At 40.4% G+C, this 21,844-nt stretch overlaps 1 protein-coding gene across 2 annotated transcripts in view; it reads right to left on the bottom strand.

Moving 5' to 3' along the window:
* The window catches only part of LOC115565979 (cGMP-inhibited 3',5'-cyclic phosphodiesterase A-like), a 65,259-nt gene that overhangs the window by 27,532 nt on the left and 15,883 nt on the right, over positions 1-21,844 (bottom strand). The window contains exon 2 of one of the 2 annotated variants that reach the window (XM_030391701.1): positions 3,951-4,001. The exons of the other annotated variant lie outside the window; for it this stretch is intronic. Coding sequence (XP_030247561.1) covers positions 3,951-4,001 — 51 coding nt within the window. The remainder of the gene's footprint in view (positions 1-3,950; positions 4,002-21,844) is intronic. 2 annotated transcript variants of the gene reach the window in all.

The following is a 21,844-nucleotide window of genomic DNA, read 5'->3' as shown; positions in this document are numbered from 1 at the left end:
ATGTACATTACAGAATAGATATTGGGTCTCAGGTTGTCAAACGTAACAATGCTTCAATACTTTTATAATACTGTGTTTAAAACAATGCAATCTCTGTTAATGATACATTTGACAGTATCAAGAGGAATGATGCTATAAAAAAACAGATCTACTGTCAGATACTGACATTATTACAGATGTGTTGGCATTTGTTCATTGACATTTCCTGTAACTCCTGGATATGATGTCACATCAACTCTTTCAGAAGCGAAACATCTGTTCCTCAACAGCCACATTATCAATATAGTTAAGAGTCGATATTCCCACATTCTGCATGTGCTACAAGCATAAATACACCTTTGCAGCTTATCTAATACAAGGGAAACATGCTTTGATGTTGTACTTGAATATTAACTTTAAACATCAGTATAGCTGATCTGAGAGCACAGCTCAGCATGTTATGTTTACCGCAATTCGGAACTTGTTTAGTTTTCCGACAACAGAAAACAGATATAATATAATATATTCTTATATGACAGACATGCCAATGAGTGCAGGACTTATATCATCATATGACCTGTGTGTTCAGTGAATTATGTCAGGTAATGTGTAGTATTCTTACTTCCAAATTACGGACATGGCAGATTTGCATGGGATTAAGATCACAGACGTCCTCCACAGTTATTATAAATTAAATAAGGTCCCCAGGTAATACTTCTCCCCTGTGAATAGGGTTTAAGACAATGTTATATGATATCGTTCACCACTGGAAATCCCCTTATTAACTAATTTCCAGCATTAAATTAATTTGATATTTTGTGCTATAAATAGGCAGTCCAGTGCAAGACGCTAAAAAAACACAGTTAACCTGACTTTATTTGAAGATCAGAGTCAGAATCATCTTAACTGAACAAGTGTGTGTATACACACAAGAAATTTGACTACAGTTGTACATTGCTACTTATAAAGCCAACACAAACTGAACAACAAATGCAAAGAATAGTGAAGAATGATGAATGGTGAATTGTCAAGATTACGTGCTACATTTTGATTATAATGCTTGAACCACACACACTATGGGACTGTCCTGGACGTATGTCTGTATTAATATCATTGGGGTGGACACTGTCACCAAATCGAAGTTTAAAGCTAGCTCAACATAAGTAGAGATGACGCAGATATGAAAACAACTGACACTGAGTAAAATAAAGACCCCCCCCTTTGGATCATGCTCCCCGCAGATTTCTAAATTCTCCACTTCTTCTTCTTCTCATGACTGTTATTTCCCACTATTTCAGTATTTCCCACTCTTCCCCCATCCCCCAGCCCATCTCCTGAGAGACAGTTAGAGGATATGTGGGCAGATCAGGCATAAAGGCAGATACTGAGAGCAGAGCAGAGTGAGAGAGAGATAAAGAGAAACAGAGACAGAGAGGGGTGGTGGGGGGGGAGTCCACAGGCAGGCCGTGGCCAGTCAAGTGAAAAAGAGAACGGCTAACTCGAGCAGGCCAGCTGAGCTCCATCCTCATTTACAACGACTGTACATACAGCACTACAGTGAGAGGTTGCTCATTGTTTCTGTACTACGACACCAGAAAAAAAGTTGAAAATCCTTTTACACTTTTGTCAGCTTTAAGAAGGAATGCTGAGGCAGTAGCAGCCAACAAAGCACAGCCAGAGGCCAAGTTCATGTTCTGGACACAGGTGAATGGCTGCGGCATTGCAAAGAGTTGCAGGATTGCAGAGCAGAAACAAGGCTATTAACCTTAAAAACTGTGATCTAATGATTTTGCAACAATGACTCGCACAGCAAGTGAAGACGCACGAACACCCGTGAGTACCATTTGTTTACACTGTGCAATAAATCAACCCTTTTCTGACGTATCCACGTGTGCAGAGCTGATGCAAACAGGGGAGATTCAATAGATATGGCTGCGATTGTTCTTCAAGTTTGAGTTGAAGATAATGAAACTATGCAAGCACATTCTGTAGATAACACACCCACCTACGTAGGACACGCTGCTTGACAAACAGTACTCATCTAAGAACAATAGTGACAGTGGATCTCTCCACAGTGACTCACGAACACCAATCACTCACATGCATAATTGACCTAAAAACTAGGCTGTATCAAGAATCTTAATTTAGACATTGCTTCAAGTTGTCCTATTTAAACCATCTCATCATTACTGATTAAATGGCTTTCCTTTTTTTCTGCTCACACACATCCGGAGCTGAAGGGCAGAGACTCCAGTTAAAACCAATACGGAACCTGGTTGGGAGGACGCGTTGTGTCCTGATGGCGTCCCATGATACTCGCCGAGTGCCTTCTCTGCATCGTTCAGCTTGAAACGCGACCACCAAATCTTATGATCTAGATTCCTTTCACAACAACAGCTTTATGCTCTCTCCTTCCTTTTAATCCTCAAATGTCACAGTCTCAATCCAAAGCAAGTGACATTTCAATAATGTAGCCCACAAACACGTCCTCGCCCTCTCCTCCGCTCTCCTCTCTTCTCTACCGCCTCGTGAACCTCCCTCCGTCCTCTCACCCGCCCGCCCCCTGCCCCCGCGTCTGCCAATTGCAGATGTTCACCGGCGGATGACAAAACCTGCGGTACACAGAAATCAGTTGTATTGAAAATACCTGGTTGCCAGGAGACGTTGGGACAAAGATCAGAGCGTGTCGTCTGTGAACCATAAAATAGTTGTTCTGGGCTCAGTTGGCCGCAGCCGAACTACGCCCACTACTTCTCAAGTGTTTCCTGTGATAGCAGGCGATGCATGACAACCGGGCAGCGACTGATGTTTACTATCAGAAGAGGGCTTTCTGCATCAGGAAACTGAGGTGCATATTGATTCATTAAAAGTCTATTAAGATAGCTGCAGGTCCAGTGTGGAGGAAAGTGGTGGGAAAAGTCAAACCAATGATATATACGGTGAAAGATATGAATCGATGACCCTTTCCCCAGTTTATATAAATCAATTGATTTTATGGTTTCCTTTTTCAACTGATAATCTGTAGTAACTGCGTATGATGACCACAATAATTTGAGGTGAGCAGCATCCTGTGTTTCAGCGCGGCAATAACAATATATGTCTCTGAATTTAAGAAATTGGAAAAACACAACTTACAATTGTGCTGAAAATAAGACACTATGCAAACCATCCGGCAATAAAAAGAGGTCATAAAAGTGGAACAAGAGGTGACAGCCCACCCACTGGAAGGTTATAAAAAAACTGAACCAATCTTTCCCAAAGTTCAGCTGCTTTCTTAGGATGCAGAAAAGTTAATTAGTGAATTTGGTGGCAAAATGAGCCAAGCTGAGTGTTCATCACGAAGATGAAACACCAATGTCTTTTCACCTTGTCGTGAGTTTCTTAAAGGTTAACTCCACCTATTTTACACATATAAGTGCGTGTACAGGTCAGCAGGGAGAGTGCAGTACCACTGCATATGTAAAAAAATATTATAAATCATACAGCCTTTTGTGGCTCCAGAGGAAGTTGCATGTCATCTGATAAATTGCATCCAAAGATGTCACTTAATGGTTAAGTCCCATTTTTGGTAATGTAAGTGTTTTGAAAAGGAAGAATACATTTGGAATAAAAAAAAAAAAATTATATCTTTGGTTCAACTGTACCAATTTGATGATTAGTTTTCTAGCTGTCCATAATGACTCCAACAGTGTCAAAGGAGTGCAATGCTAGACCAGCCAACTGCTTTTCATGACGGGCTTCAAAAGATTTAGGAGAGCATGAACAAACCTCATGGGTTTAATCTACTTTACTACTATTCACGAATTCAGCCATGTAATCATCAAACTGTGAACTCACAAACTAATTCAAATTAGCTGTTTAAAAACATCCAGCAATAATGAGTCAAGCGCTATTCTACGACATAGACTGAGAAGAAACACACACACACACACAAACATCTTTCTTCCACTTCGACCCTGGGCTGCACTGACCTGGGATCTGCTCAGCGCTCTCTTGTAGTCCCATTCTGGCTGGCACATAATCTGGAGATAAAAAGCAAAGAGAGAGAAGCTAGTGTCAGAAGACCGGTCCACTCCGTGGCACCACACAGCAATATCTGAGAGCAGAACTTCTTTCCTCTTCCTCCGTCGTTCCGTCCTTTACCCCCCCTCCTCCCTCCATCCCTCTCTCCGCCAAGCCATCTAAAAATAAAAGAGGAGCAGGCGCTGCTGATGAAGATGAAGAAAAGAACACATCACCCTTTATGCCGGAGGGCTGATCTACATATGGCTCTCCTAATCAAACAGCATCACCACCACCTCTGCCCTATATCTGTCCCCTCACTGCAATTATTTGCCATTTTTGTTCAGTGAAAGAAAACTGTAATTTAATTTCACAGTCAGATGATGAGTTTCAAAGTGGATTTCCTTAAATACAACAGCTTTGATTTTTTTGGGAGACACCTCTAAGAGAGCTAGCCCGGACTGTGCACACAAAGAGGAAATCGATTATAAGTGGAGCCAACCAGTGGCACCAAATAGCAGAAAAAGGAAACTGTCTGAATTTGAACACTTCCACACAATGCAGAAACCATGGAGCGAGCTCCCCTGACCTACATTTCATGTGACTAACAGCTGGTCTAGTCGGGATGAAGAAGAGCCAAAAATGTAGAAGCCCAGCTCAGACTGACTGAAGAACTAACATCTGCTGTGTCGGAGCAAGTTGAGCGTTTTGCATTTTATTCTTTATTAATGATTTCATGCACACGATGTTAGTGCTTCAAACTCGTAATCACACCTGACAGCAGAGGTTAACTGGAAATTACGGCAGCTCAGTTGAACATTCTTCTCTGCGTGAATCGGACAAATAAAACTATTTTGTTTGTGCATAATGAAATAATGTCATTTTTTAAAAAACACTGCATTGAATTATCTTTGTTCCTTGCCTCACAGGGCCTGTCAACACAACTAACAGCAATGGTTGACACAATAATCACTAGCACGTGTCCTTGTTTAGGTGGATTTAATACCGCAACTTAATAAAAAGCCAATGCAGGTATTTAAGCTCCAATAATTTGCAATTATCAATCAAAGAATCCAGAGTTATCAATATCATTCTATAGTGTTTCACTTCACAGCATAAACATGTGTTCCAGTTCATTTAATTTTGTTTACAACACCCTAAAGCGTGATGCCTTCATGCATAACAATGATACCTTCTCGCTAATTAATCTAGCGAGACTGTACATTTGTAGTGTCTGCCAGGGAAAAAACGCCAGCTTGTTGTAATTTCTTTCTGGTCTTTGGTGTCAAGATGCAGTGACAGTGCCCCCTGAAAAATTGTGTCCTAGGGAACTTTGTTTTGCATGTGTTGAAGCGAGCTCCGGCATAAAAGCAGCTAAATCCCTACAAGAGAAAAGGGAACACCTGCTAGCTTGTTAACATTTGAACCGTTAGTGACAAGGTTAGCGTTAGGGTAACTAAAGGGTAACCATTTTCAGCGTCAAGGTTGCTAGCTCAGAGTTTGTTGTTGTGTCCTGCAGACATGGCAGACCAACACTTGGAGTCTACATCCGAGTAGTTGCAGGAAAAGAAATTAAGAAATTAAAATTCTGCAGGGAGCCAGAGAGAAAGCAAGGATAAATATCAGAGTGTCATTTCAGAGGTGGAGGGAGCTGCAGGATTTGTAAGGACTCAAGAGCGAAGCAGAGTTAGCGGTTTTTCTGCTGGACAAGTAAGGACCCCTGCTTGATATGTTTAATTCTCTGTGTTAACCACAAGGCTATGTTGGCGGCGGAATGCGATGGCACATATGGCCATAAGATGTTGCAGTCTAACTACGTAGCTTGCTGCTAAACCTAGGTTGTTAGCTTGTATGCTAATTCTGGTGTTTAGCTTTGTGTTTTTGTCTAATGGTTAGCAAAAGAGTCTTTCAAGTGACTGGTCAGTTATAACGTTAGTTTGTGTTCAGTACACTCTGAAGTGGTTGAATTGGTTTAGAGAAATAACGTTGCTCATGCTTCAGAAAGGCAGCATGGTGATAATGATTACCTGAATGATTAGCTGGTAACTCTGTCTACAGCGATGTGAGGAATAGTGTTTGTTACAGTGTTACAGTGATCGAGTGCACGAGGCACTCGTCATTGTAATTTAGTTGTATTGATCAGAAATAGAACAATCAGGGTTTATGTTGTTGTTATTTTTAATGCACCATCTTGGTTATCTGGCGTGCTCTGTTACTATGGTTACAAGCCTTCTCATTAGGGCTGCACAATATTGGAAAAAACTGACATTGCGATTTTTTTAACCCTGCGATATATATTGCGATATGAAAAAATACAGGAATTTTCGACAGATGACCTGAATAGCACTTTATGTGATGCTGCATTTCAAAATGATCAGCATTTATAATTCATATGAGCTCATGCATGCGTGCGCCCTCCCAGAGATCCCATTCTCCAGCTGGCTTACTTTCATTTATAAAAATTACGCCTGTCTAATTTTCCTTCGGGTGCAGGTCGGGTGTTGGTAACAATTTATAGCGGGTGGAAAACGGGTCGGATGCAGTTTTAAGTATGGTGTGTACGGGCGGGTTTTCAAAATAAGACCTGTGCAGGACTCTGCTGTGTGGTACCGATGTAAATAGTCAAAAAAATTAATGGTGTTACCTCGTTGTGGCAACAGATGCAACACACTGTCGACACAGAACACGTGTTTGGTCAATATCATCCTTCTTGTAGCCGAAATAATTCCAGGTAACTGATGTTGCTTTTCTTTTTGGCACCAAGTCTTCGTTCTCGCGATTTTCTCTTGTTCGTTGCTCATTTTTCAATGTTGTTACCAGCGACTCACTCCATGTGCAGAGGCTGGTCTGCTTCGGCACACTGATTAAGAACTAATGTGAGTCTGCAGAGTCTGCATGCACAGTGTGTGTCAGGTGCCCTTGAAATTAGATGAGTTAATTTGCGTCCTACATCGCAGGCTCTACGATGTGACTATTGCACACATGTAAATCGCGATGGCGATGCTCAAACGATATATCGTGCAGCCCTACTGCTCATGCACATCAGGCTCCTCTGTGGGAGAAATTTGGAAGGCAGGACTGCAGCAGCAGAGAGGAAGAAGGAGGGACCAGGGAGCTGTATCATTCAAATATTCTGGCTAAGTCCACTTTTTTTCTCAAAAATCCAGACTGCAGCTTTAATGTCTTTACTTTTAAAGGTGTTATTATTAAAATATGGATAGTCGCTTGTTAAAAAACAATTGGTTATTTTAATAATAGATATTGGTAAATTATTGAGAGGGGTGGGGACACACTTGAGTAAAGATGTCGTTTTTGTAATGAAAAAAAATAGTTTCAATGTTCCTGTCTTTAAAACCATAGCTCTCCGCTTTACTCAGCTTTACTCAAACCATGTGACGCCATTGAAAAAAAAGTCAGTTTTCAGACACAATCCCTGACCAGTGCCGTGTTCCAATATCCATACCTCCCGTACTTACTATACTTAGTTTGAGTACTTAGGGTGTTCCGATATCGATCGCGGCGAAAAGAAGTGTACTTAAAGGACCCGGATGTTGCCCTCATAACGGCAAAAACGTTGAGTGTGCAACGATGTACACTTTACGCACTCAACGGCCGCCATCTTGACTACGTAGCAGAAGAAGCGGAGCCAGGCAGAGGCGCTCAGCTCAGATTTTTTTTTTAAATAGTTACCCAGACAACAGCGCCTGCAGCGGAGCCATATTGCAGGATTGTAGGATTGTAATTGTTAAAAAGTAAAGCCGTAGATGTCTTATGTTCACTGTTCAAAGCGGGATGTTTTTGGCGGGTGAGGAGCCGCGGCGGCTGTTGCGATCGTAATTTCTGGTAAGTGCACCATGGAGTATTAGATTTGGAACAACACTCACCTGCTGAAATCTGCGTACTTAGTAAGTGCGGATAGTGTACTACGTTTAAGTGTACTCATGGAAGAATGGATATCGGAACACAGCACGGATCTGGCCACAGTATTTGTGGCAAATATTAAAAAACACAAAAGTAACATGATGAAAGGCATGCTGTGCCTCCAGAATGTTAGCTCGCTGACGTTTGCTATTCTATCTTTTCATGTGTAAGGATAATCTTATGGAGCCAGAACGGTGACTTTAAAATTTGGCATCCAAAAAAAAAATTGGCATTGAAAACAAAACCAGTAATGAAAAAGGATTGAAACATTTGTATTGAAAACAGTTGTATTGACATTGAAACAAGTATTGGCACTGAAAAAAGAAACTAATTAAAATAATTCAAATCCGAAAATCTTATCATTTTATTTTATTGGGATTTTTTTGTATTTTTCAATGACAATCTTCAGATTTTTTCTTCATGTCACTTTTTTTTCAGTGACAGATTTTTTTGCAATGTCAGTTTTTTTCAGTGTCACTGATTTTCAGTTTCAACTTTCTGTCACTGTTTTGGCGTCGAGAGGGAGGGGCCTGACGGGAGGGGAAGTAGAGCGTGGTTTGCATATCATTTGAGAAGGTAATGGCAGCAGCCTGAGGGAAGGCGGGTCTGGACAGTCCAGCCACAATACACCATTTTAGGGCCCATGTGCCGGCCGTCTCTGGGCAACACAGAGTCCAACTACCTCTCTGACTTTTCTTCAAGCTCTCTCCTGATGTGTCCAAGTCTCTGTGTATCTGGTTCTGTCCTGGAGCTCCTGAGCTCCGGTCTCTATATGCGTATGGATTGTGGTAGTAGTACCGGGGCGCCGAGCATGGAGCATTAGTCACAGTTAGCACAACAGTACAGCAGCAGGCTGTTGTCGCTTGTTGTGTTGCTCCGAGCGGGGGCTGCAGCGCCGACTGCAGCGCTCTGGTCTGCTCCCCGAGCTCTGTGCCACCATACCGTTACCGGAGACAGGAGACCGGAGCTCCCCTATAAACTCAGTTCATGTGAATAATATCACTATTCCTACAATGACTCCTTTGAGTCGAAGCGAATAAACTCAACAAGTCAGTGTGCGGGGAAAGTCAGCTGTGATTGTGCTACTGTGGTTCATAGTAAAGTACATCAGACGGCTGTAATCAAGTAACAGACACATATTATAACTGACTGACTTTTCTCCAAGCACTCTCTTTCATTGTACGGTCTCTGCATGCGTGTACAGCGGTGCAGTGGCACAGAGATGGGGGAGCAGACGGAGCGCTGCTGTCGGCGAGGCAGCCCCGGCACGGAGCCACACAGCTGGGGCTAATGCTCGTTAGCTCCGTACTACTACCACACTCCATACGCATATAGAGACGTCTCCAGTAGCGGTCTGGTGGGTGAGCTCGGGGAGCAGACCAGAGCGCTGCTGTCGGCGCTGCAGCCCCGGCTCAGAACAACAGGCTGTTCTACTGTTGTGCTAACTGTGGCTAATGCTCCGTGCTCGGCGCCCCGGTACCACTACCACACTCCATACGCGTTAGACCGGGGCTTGGGAGCTCCGGGATAGAACCAGATACACAGAGACTTGGGCACATCAGGAGAGAGCTTGAAGAAAAGTCTGCGAGGTAGTTGGACTCTGTGTTGCCCAGAGACAGCCGGCACACGGGCCCTAAAATGGTGTATTGTGGCTGGACCGTCCAGCCCCGCCTTCCCGCAGGCTGCTGCCATTACCTTCTCAAATGATATGCAAACCACGCTCTACTTGCCCCTCCCCTCAGGCCCCTCCACGACGCCAAAACAGTGACAGAAAGTTGAAACTGAAAATCAGTGACACTGAAAAAAAACTGACAATGTAAAAAAATCTGTCACTGAAAGAAAAGTTACATGAAGAAAAAATCTGAAGATTGTCATTGAAAAATACAAAAAATCCCAATAAAATAAAATGATAAGATTTTCGGATTTGAATTATTTTAATTAGTTTCTTTTTTCAGTGCCAATACTTGTTTCAATGCCAATACAACTGTTTTCAATACAAATGTTTCAATGACAATGTTTCCTTTTTCAGTACTGGTTTTGTTTTCAATGCCAATTTTTTTTTTGGATGCCAAATTTTAAAGTCACCTTTCTGGCTCAATATAATCTTTTCTGTTATGATAATGACATTAATGTATCTTATAGCTAGTGGTCTGTCAGGCTTTAAAATTGTGCTTAGAAAGCAGTTAAGCTAACATTATATTGACTTCTGTGTGAATGTTACTTTCATAACTGCAAGGAAAAACATTAGCATGGAAATTAACTGCTAGTTTATAGTAGTCAGTTAGTGTAATTTTTTAACCACGTAAATTATTTTACTTTAACGAAAGTAAAAGAGTATTTCAGATTTTCAGTACTATGCATACCTCTGGTTCTTGATGATAATAAAAAGCCTTATCATTACATAATGATAACTGGTCTGATTCCTAGTGTGCATATCTGTGTGTGTCTGTGAGTTTGTGTTGCTGTCAGAGTCCGTAGGCTGATGCATAAAACAGCATAGAATGAGTCGACCTGACAGTGGAACTGTCATCTGCTGGAGATGACTTTGCATCTTGAATGGCAGATGAGATAATCTGCCTAATACTGTGGATTCATGTTTTATGAGAGGCCCACAGGATGGGAGGGAGGTTGTTTGGAAGAATAAAAACACTGAATCACAGTGAAAGTCCTTGATCCTGTAAAACATGTACACTTCATCCCGAGTGTGTGCTGTTCTTTCTTGTAGATAATTTAAAAGAGTCAGGCTGGTAAACATGGTGCTATATTAAAGTAAGGATGCAGCTGCAGTGCTGCACCATGATGGAAATCAGACATGAGAAAACCATGAGTCTCTGTTCTCTAGCGATATACACACACACTTCAGTTTCTGTCATTTACCCAGGCCCTTAAATCCTCCTTTATGCTCTGCTGTCCCTTGACAGCCTCCATTACGACTCAAATACACTTCTCATGTCAAGTCTATAAGACGCTGGGAAATCACAGAGCCCTTAATGCACATCTGAGCCACATAATGTTTGACAGCTCCGTCATTCATTCTTAAGTAGACTGCTACTAATTTCACTCGTGCAAATATAAGCATGCCAGCATAGGTATCTGCTACAAAACAAACATTTAATGGGCACTACTGTGCAATATTGGCACTTACACATGTATAAACACACTGCACGCTGCAGGGGGAGCTCTGTTTGTTGACATGAACACTGTTAAGTCTCTGGGGTGTTTTTGTGGTGTGCAGAAATCTGTTCACACGGAGAAACATACATTTAACGACAACGTAAACAAAGAGCCTAGAAAATTCATTCAACCATGATTATATAAAAGCGTTTCAGGTGGGTTTTAAAATAAACACCCTGGACGGATGCAAATTCACAAAGGTTAACTAAATGAATGACAGCAGAACACAGGATCTGACTTATTTTATATATTCACGTCACGTCTTGTTAATAAAATTGACTTCTCCTTCATCAAGCCCATTATTTCTACAAGATAGACATAATTGAAACTCATATGCATGCAGCTTTTCAGATGTTGTGACCCACTTCTGAATTAAAAACCAACTGTCCGGAAGCTAAAAATAAAATGAGAAATTTCTTCGGCTGCCCTCTAGGCTTAAAGAAACATCCGTGTTTTGCTTTGTAAACGTTACAACTTCCATCAACCACAAGCGCAACACAAGAAATATGCTGTGTGTACTTTGACATCACCGCTCTTTCTTGAGCCGCTCATTTCATGAATTCCACTCTGGGATCATTGAAACACGCTGTGTGACTGTCCTTAACCCGGCCCTCTTGTTCAAACTAGGATTGTCTGATGGACAAAGCCATGTAAGGGCTCGAGTCTATCTTTACACACACACTCCTACGCACTTGCACACATACTCAGAGGCATGAGGGCACACGAGTGCACACACGTGCACCGACACACACATAGACACGCGCGCTCTCTGTTTGTCACGACTCAGACACTCCAGTCATGAAGAACCCAGCAAGCCAGACCAAAACCCCTACTGGCCAGCAACTGTTCTTACTAGATCCCAGCTGAGGGCGAAAAAATAGAGAGAGGAGGGAGAGACATAACACACATATGAGAGAGAGAGAGAGAGAGAGAGAGAGAGAGAGCAATCATAACAAATCAAAATTCAGAGAACAAGAATATACAGTATATAATTACTGTTTATGCTACCTTAAATAATGTAAATAATTGAAGTGAAAACCACGAGGAACAAAAGGAGTCTATACTGTAATGGATCTGAACTGATTATTTTTTATTTAATCCTGTCCAATCTCATCTGTTTTCATTGTATTTGCTTGCATAGTCGTAATTGTAGAAGTGAAAAAAATAAGGCTGCTGCTCTATTTTTACCTTAACGGAGGCCAATAATTAATATATTATATAACAGTATTTGATTACCACTTGTACATGCCCAGAATGACTGGTCAATAGGGAAATTTTTTTTATACAATATTGACAGAAAATGTCTCCAGAGACCAACATTACAGCAAATGTGTGCAAAATGTGAGGGCTAAATGATATGCAAGAGAAACAAATCAATTATCTTGACATCTATTGCAATTGTGACATGAGTCAGTTTATTTTCAATGACATTATTTACATATATACAAAAAAGATGATGATGTGATTTTATTCTGGGGTCTGTATCGAACAAGCATGGGCCCTTCCGTCTGGAGAAAAGGATTTATAGGCTTGGGCATCTCTGTATCTATGACGGAATAATGTGATGCATTATACTTTTATCAAAAAACTGAAGCTGCTGTGATTTGCACTTGGCTATATTGACGTTTTGATAATATTCCAATAAATTGTTCAGCCTTACAAATTATCAAGACTAACACTTCACAGATCTGGAAACGTCATGATCGGTAGGTGGTTTTTACCAAGTAACATATTTGAAATGTCCACAATAATTACCTCAGAATGTATTGAAATGTACCCAAACATGATTTGATAATAATAATCTGCTAGTTTCCAATAAGTAGTTAAAAAATAGCTGGTGGATTCTTTAATACACTGTAACCCTAACCCCGCCAAACAGCTGATCATGCCATTTAATTTCCAACTAGTAGCATGAAGAGAAGTATGAACAAATACCAGATGGACTTTACCAGGAAATGCATTCAGGAATTTACCAGCTATGTACTTGTTGGAAAATATATATTGTTAAATAGAATCGAGGTATTTAAAAACATATTGCTTTATAATTACCACCTACTTACCATTTCCAGATCTGTCAAATTAACAGTTACTATATATACAACAAATATATAATATACATATTAATTAGTAACAATCCAACTGAGCAAAAGTCATTAATAGAATAATAGTCATGCTGATCTCTACTGTGATGACATGAGGTTAGATAGTGTGATGGAACATCTTTCATCATTTTATGTTAAACTCCATCACGCTCAATCAATGCTTCCCCATGTAACAAGTCTCTTTTTTCAGGCTCCATTATTGAAGTCAATATACTTGTACTGTACTGTTGTTGTTCAGTACCCTGATTTTGTTGTAATCCTCATAGTGCAGTAAAAGCAAACAGCTTCACTGATGGTAAAGCATCTTTTTCTACACACACTGGTTCAGAATGACTCCAAGAATCACACTCAACTAGCGTTGCCAAATGGATTTGGCAAAGCTGCCTGTGTATGGTTTGCCTGTTTGTGTCCATGAGTGTGTGTGTGACAGAGGGCGAGAGAGACTCCTGGGACTCCTGGGCTGGATGGTGATGACTCAACCACCCACACACACGATCACACACATGAACTAAGACATGCACTCATCACCGTCATCGCTCAGAACCATGTTAGCGCTGCTCACCGATGCTAATTGTTCCCAATCGGCGGATCAGGGGTCCTGTCAATTGCACTGTGAAACCAGACCACACCAGCGATGGCTTATTGATCTCATTACACTCTAACGTCACTCCGTTAAAAAGCAAGTGTTTGTGTGTCTGTTTGCATATGAGGGACCAATTGGCACATTCATCGGAGCTCTACCATGGAGCCCAAAAGGACCAATATATAAAATTAAAGACGATCTGAGCATGTCATAAATACAGGACATGTTAGCTCTTTTAAGTTATTGATCCATAGTCTGAAGCTATACTAGCAGCTATGAGAGGCAGCACATATAGGCACAGCTATACTTTGAGTTAAACAGTCTTGGGCGAGTTACTTCCAACTGCATACATATTAAATACATATAGATACATGACTATTAAAGCTTTGACATGTTCTCTGATGAGGAACTGATGTAGTTACTTTTAGTTTAAAATTAAAGCAATATAAAGATACATGTCTGTTCCAAATTTCCCAGTAATCCATCCGGTAACTGTCAAAACATTATCTCATTGTGGCATTAAATGGTGAAACAATTCTCCCAACCCTTTGGGTGGTTCAGACCTCGATCTTTTGAGCCGCAGTGCAATTCACCTTTTGTTTCATTTTCGTTTCTTTGGGGTTTTTTTCCCTTTCTGGGTTCTATCATATCAACTAATATCAAGAATATAAAAATAACTTAAATACACTGTGAGGGTACAATTCTTTAACTAGTTAAATAAACATCACAACTACGTAAACAAAAGAAGTAAAAGAGAACATCTCTTTAGACCAGTCGAGAAATTAACTACGTGCACCAAACAAGTCTTAGAAAAGTGGAATGTGGATGAAATGCAACATTTGTAATGTCCAAGCGGCGCTTCCACCACGTACAGTTTACATTAAGTTGTCTTTTATTGCTCCACACATTACATGTTCTCACAATGATCCCAACCATGACTTTACATAAATGATCTCTTTGTCTGTGGATGCAACACAATAGTCAAATGGGTAACAACTGCATACTTATGACGTATACACTTCGAGGAAATAGACAGTAAGGCAAATGGTATGAATAATCCAAAATGGTCGTGAAAAATAGTTTGTCGTATAACATTAATGCAGTGCAATTCCTTGAAATTCACTGCAATCCCAGAAGTCACAGTAAGACGGCTTGTTTACGGCAGCTATGAACTACACTACAGAGTGGGGAGGAGAACATTGTTAAAAGACTTTCTCCCACTGTGTTGCACATGTTTATGTCCTAAAATAAAAAATTAGATAACACAGACAGAGGATAGACATATAGATAAAATGTTGAGGCTTGAATTGTAGAAAAAAATATTTTATCATTTATCATTTAATTTGTATCCCTACCCTTTCTCGTCCCCTGTGAATGGATTGTGCTGATGGGAGCCAACAACACGGCCCTGGGCAAGTGTGTGTGTGTGTGTGTGTGTGTGTGTGTGTCACAGTGGAGTTGCATGACTAAGCCTTTGCATGTACTGTCAAGTAAATGTATGTATGCATCTTGTCAGTAAATTTAGATGTGTATATCTCATCTTAGTAATTTCCTTCTCATGTGTGACAGATGAACAGTTCAAAAGCTTGCTTGGGTTTTGCAGTTGCATGTGATCTTGTGTCCTGTAGAAAGATGCACGCTATCTGTCGATGATGTGTTAAATGATTAATATAACTGCATTCCCACTAAATAGACAACATGCTAAAAGGTTCAGTGCCATAACTCTAGGGCACCACAGGAGCATTAAACAGACAGACAGTCTCTTTAAATGTAAGAATGTATGTATGTAAATGTATGCAAAACCAGGCATTAACAAGCAATCAATAGCAGCAAAAATTATGTGTCGACAAAAAAAGGTCTTTTTGAAGATTCAGACTTTTCAACCTGCACTTAATAAAGTATGAAGTGCTTTTTCTTCATCAACATTAAATCAAATGACGCCTGACTGAGAATCAACCCCCGACTCTGCAGCTCTACACAACATTAAGACAGTTTAAGCTGTCATATTTTGGTTATCTGGACCAACAAAAATCAACACAATGCTGTGTCCACCAGCACAGGCGCTAATCAAGCTAACTGGACGATACCCGTGTGACGTTCAGAAGTTCAGAAAACCAAAGGAAAACTTTATTTTTTACTGAGGAGTTGACAAAAGAAATAGGGCAAAAACAAAACCCTAACCCTAACAAGTAAACACTGAACCTTGTCAAACAGGTTACTCACCTTCATTTATCTTCAGGAACTGATCCTAATATACAAGGCTATATATATATTTTAGCTTGTAATTCAATATTTGTGTATTCACAGGCAATTGGTTAGTCATGGATTTAGCAAGTATGGCTAGGTTGTGTGTCTCTAAAAAAATGAAGAACATATACAAAGACTGAAGCCCTTCAGTTGCAAGGAAGCCCTAAGCATCTGCCTGTAATATCTGTGCCCAGATCCAGCGAATATATAATATGTAAATATGTAAATTACAGGGTTCAACGCGGTATGCAGGACTGATTCATGGCAATATAACAATATACATTAGATTAAAAACCTTGTTTTTCAAGATTTTTCTAACTCACTCGATTCGACAAGCACAGACATTTTCAGTTATTGTATCTGTAAATTGTTTCTTTTGTTTACAGATGTAAAATCTGATAAACCCTGGGAAGAGATCACCAAACCATACTTTTTCAGGAAAAACCTAATCCTTTAATTTTCATTGGAAATCTGTGCATTTAAAGACAATCTTTTGACCTATGTAATATACTTAAATAATAGAATGCTAACTAGAATTTGTTTAGTGATAATAACTGTATTTCATCCCAGTCTTCCTCCAAGGCTCCACGGCTAAGTGGAGTGTTTTCCCTCGCGTTGTTTTTACCCATGTAAGGCCACTGACGCCAGCTTGTCATTCTCTGCTCCTGTTACTGAGAGAGGAGACTGCGTCACAGCTCCAGCAACCCACTTCTCTCTGTCAGCTTCCTGCTCCTGCTGATTGACACTGACGTTGCTGGGCGCTAGCATTTCAGGCCGAGTCCCGTGGGAACAGCGTGAGCGTCCGGACACCGGTCTTCCATTTTCGAGCTGCATGCATAATGACTTACATCCCATTTAGTGTCTGTGCTTTGAGTTTGGCTTTTTCATGTTTCATGTTTTTAAGTATAACTGATCATTTACATTCACGTTAAAGCAACACTTAATGTTATATTTCAGATTAGATTCATGGTGCAAACAAAAACATACATATTCCTTCAAAATCAAAAGACAATAAAGTATAGGTCAGTCTACATTGTGTATGAAGATGGCTCCCAATTACCGTTTTTCCTTTCTCTCTGATTTATGATGCAATATAAAATATGAGAATGGCACACAGGAGAACATACCTCCGCCAAGGCCCAACTGTCCCCTTTAAATCAATCAAGTCTCATCCAACAACAAATAAAACTTGCTTAAATCTGCTCCTCAAATTGTATTCACTCATAGATACCAGCCACCTAAATATGGGGCATTATTCCCTAAGAAATTAACAACAATGTCCAACATCCTAGTGAGGAAACAATTGCTGTAATCGTCCCTTGATTCTGATCCACACTAAAAGTTAGTGTGGTCGATTCTGAGCTTAGACCTATCCTCCATCCAAGTTTCCTGGAAATCCGAGCTCCATGCATGATGGAAAAGGTTTGACCTCAGCTGTCTGATCAACAGCATGAAGTCTTTTTCGATGTATAGATTTTAATTTCAATTAACTTCACAAGTGTATGTAGCAGGCTGATTTTTTCTTTAATGTGCAATTTCCTGAGAAAGCATTTTACACAAAAAGTACGTCTTGCAGACACCTGCAAACATGAATCTTTAATACGAAACCTTTAAAAATACACTTCAGTAAGAGTCATAGTGTGGTGAATGGCTGTGATTGCTTAAAAGCCCTGCACACCCACACAGGTGTTGTCAATAACTCTGGATAATTCTCGTCAGGTTGAAGTTGGGTGGAGCTACACTGTGACTTAAATCATATCACTAAACTCCTCGAACTAACGGTGCGTTCCATTGCGAGTCGGAGGCTGGAATTTCTGAGTCGGTACTCCCGACTAAAAGCTCTCCAGTGCATTTGCTCAGAAAAACATGGATGCTCGCTGCAAATGGGCGTTTGATTGGAAAGTCAGCAAACTTCACCAGCAGGTGCAGCAGCTAAGGTTATCTCTCTATAAAAGCAAGGAATCTCTGACTGTCTGTCTGTCTGTGTTTGCCTCAAATATCTCTGCAGATCAGGATCAGAATGAAAGCGAAACTCTCGCCAAAAAGCAACCGAGGCTTTATTTGGGATTGAATATGAGTCAAACCTTCGTGTGAAAGCATAATTACGACGAAAGAGGCACTTTTAAGATTTACCGTAGCTTCGGTTTTGGGCACGTTAATTTTGAACGGGAGTGCATGGGGCAAGACATGCTAGCATCAAAATCGCTATTTTTAGAACACTAAAAAGGCTGGACACAACATGAAACTTTGCTCGTAGCATCACTAGGGTCTCTACTCATGAACAAGAGCATTGAGAACATTGTTTGTGTACACAGAGTTTATGAAAAAGAAGGTTTTTGAACTACTCACGTTAGCTGCTGCGCTCCTGCGCGTCGCCGTCATGGCAGGCAAAAAGTGTCGATCCCCGAGTGCGACCTGACAGGCACGCTTGAGGAGCGGTTCACCATTACTCTCCTGCCTGTCAGGTCGCACTCGGGGATCAACACTTTTTGTCTGGCATGACGGCGACGCGCAGGAGCGCAGCAGCTAACGTGAGTAGTAACGGATTTTATGTTTTTTTTTTGTTGTGATTTTAGGTCCATTGTGTTAATACAGTATGTCAAAATAAAAAAATAACTGTACAGTCACACATGTGAGGTTGTGCTGAAAATAATGACACCAAGTAAATAGTTTTTAAGGTGAAATATAATGGCAAAATCAAAAATAGTCAAAAACGGCCAATTATACCCTGGAATATCGGAATATCACAACAAACCTAAATATCCCTGACGTCCCACCTTCAAACACAGCCTCATTTGGCCATTCATGAAAAAGCTACTTAACCTCTCACTTTTCTACAGGAATACATATTTCCTACAGGCACTGCACTAGTTTAACAAAAGACAGGAGGAGTCGGCCCCTAAAGCACACTCTCAAAGGCTTCTATTGAGCAGATCAACTGAATGAAGGTGAAAATGAAAACCACGAATATTTACTACATATAAAAACAAAAACAAAACAAACAGTCTATAAACTAAAAGTGATGAAGAGGTAGAGGTAAGTAGGAATTCTGACTTTGATTTTGGTTCGTTGCACTTTTTCTGGTAGAAGGTTGTAAATGTTCAAGTTCTGAGTCGTCTGGAATGCAGCGCAATAACAGATAAACTGTATAAACTAACAGGTGTAATAAAGCTAAAAGGAGAGCAAGGGAACTGTCACTCAAGCACAAGTCCTAGTCAGGCAACATAAGTGAAAAGGCCTGCGTGGGTGAACTTTTTAGTGTGTAGGGGCTTTAATATTATCAAACGGCGGAAAAGAAAGTATTATTTTTAGATTTTAGGCCTGTTGCCATTTGCAAAACCCACAGGAAAGAGCTATTTTATGGCTGTTTATTTGAGGAATTTCCCCAGGGAAATATTAACCCAGATCCTGTCGTGGAGGCCTGTAAATACAAAGTAACCACAAAATAACACAAAGATTTTTATCATTTCTCTAATAACGCTTCATTATGCTGTCCTTGTATCGTTCAGTGATGCAGACACTGGGTGTTATCTACTCCATATAAAAAGCTTTGACGTTTTCTGGTGTGCATGCACCAAAGGATAACACTAAGAAAACATTGGTTGGAAAAGACCAAAGACAAGAGGAAAGACGCCGAGCGGCAAACTTAAAGGAGAACAAATCCATAGAAAGAACGCGGCTCTTCTGGGTATCCCTGTCTTCAGGCTAAACTAAAGATACTCAGCATGTTTCACACCAGAGCAGCTTCATCCAATAAGGACTTACTCATTGAATTCCTTGCTGAATGAGATTGGACAGAGAGGGGAAGAGAGGGAAAAAAAGTAGGAGGATAAAGCGAGAGAAAGATGCTGAAGAAAATAAGCTGAATGAAAAAAGAGGGACACACACTGACATTAGCACAAGCTGCATCAGGCCTGAAGGAACCAAACCAGCCACACATTTAGATGTGCGTTTGTGTGTGTGTGACGGTGTGTGGCGGTGTGTGTGTGTGTACCATCCTGTATACACATCACAGCCCAAGGCCAACTCCTTCGTCTGCTTTCCAGAGGAGAACCAAGCGCTCTCTTGGTGACGCTTCACCACAGCTCAGAGAAAACGGGGTGCCATTTATAGAATGAATCCAATTATTTCTAAATACTGAAAACTTGACCTGAAATAAACTCTCTGCTCCATACCGGGTTAAACAAACCCTGAAAGAGAAGTCATGACAGAGCCCAATGAGCTGGAGATGTAACAGATATGGTATGTGATCTGCTGGTTTTTGAGTGTTTTTAACTAGAATATTCCCAGTTAATAACAAAGTCTTTCCAAATTCCACAATGCATTATAAACAATAACTTAATTTAGTTTGGGTTAATAGTTAAATTCCATTCCCAATCTGCCTGCATGGTTCTTGACAATAGAAATTTTGAAAAGTGTTCCGGGTCTGAGACGTGAAGCTAATGTGGACACACCTTAAACCTGCAGTCTTTTTATTGGCCAGGAGGGGGTCCACCGGTTTCAAAAAGAAGTGATTGTATATAAGCTTATGAGAAAATGACCCTGCGTCTCACTTGATGTATTGCCTCAGTAAACAGTTTCCTGGTGAGTTTATGTTCTTCTTCAATACAGCATGATGTTCATTTTGTAAATTAAGGTCCCATTCAGAGTAAGATAAGACAACACATTTTTGTATGTTTTAAGGTGTGGGACAAAGTCAAGACCAAGACCATGACCAAGGCAGGAAAAGACAAGTCAAGATCAAGACCAGTGCGAGTCCCACACAGCATGACACAGGGACAATAAAATGTGGAACATGCAAACGATAAAAACTCATTAAATTGATCTGAAAGAACCACATTCTCATGAAAACACTCACAGAAAACATATAAAAATTCCACTTCATTCACCTCTTTTGTTGCCTTATGTACTGTATGTGTGTAGTTTATCATGAGAAATGTCTGTTTCCTGGGAGACTCTTGTTTTCCCACAGAAACCAGCATTAAGTACAGTACGTTGCAAACACTCAATACAGAGATTGTGTGTGAATAACCGATCCCAAAAATGCAGTCAAATTTGAAAACACAGACATTATACACAGATTTTAGATTATGTTTGACTTACACTTATTAATTATTAAAAAGTTATTATTATTAATACATGTAATATTATCTACTATCATCTCCTAAGTTCATCACAAGCAAATGTCCATAAATCTACCTGAAATCATAGGAAAAAGATGCTCCTAACAACTCCAGAACTTGCCTGAGAATATGTATAATTTTAGGATTTCTGTAGTATCAAATTACTCCAGTGATAGTTGTTTGTACTTCCATGATTACAGTGTAAAGAGATACTGCTAATAGCTAATTCGGCATACTTTAAAGGTGCCAATTTAGCATCATGTGAACGAACTGAGCTAAAAACAGTTGCAGCCCACAGCATAACTTACAGAGCAAAATATTACAGGAATTGTATTTCCAAAAGTTAAAACATCATTATCAGTCATATTGAAGTAAGATAGAAAATAATAGTATCAGAACCGACAAAATCCATTCATTTCAATTATTTTGCACACACAGATGGATCTGCACGCCCGCACACACAAACATCGGCAGTGTCTTACATAACGCAGTGAGTGATGGCAGCTGAGGACAAAAAAATGCTGCCTTTGGCTTTTGTCCTGTGAAAGTTGGACAGATAGAGAAATCTGGTGAGTGGGAGAGAAAACAGAGAGGGACAGACAGCCAAAAAAACAACACAACAGAGAGTGAGACAGAGAGAGAAGGGGGCTGATAGGGTGAAAGAGATACAAAGAGAGAGAGAGAGAGAGACAGATTTTCTTGACTACAGATGC

Source organism: Sparus aurata, chromosome 2 (assembly GCF_900880675.1).
Source record: "Sparus aurata chromosome 2, fSpaAur1.1, whole genome shotgun sequence".
Lineage (NCBI taxonomy): Eukaryota > Metazoa > Chordata > Actinopteri > Spariformes > Sparidae > Sparus > Sparus aurata.
Note: the sequence above shows the minus strand (reverse complement) of the source record. Positions and strands in the feature narration are given on the sequence as shown.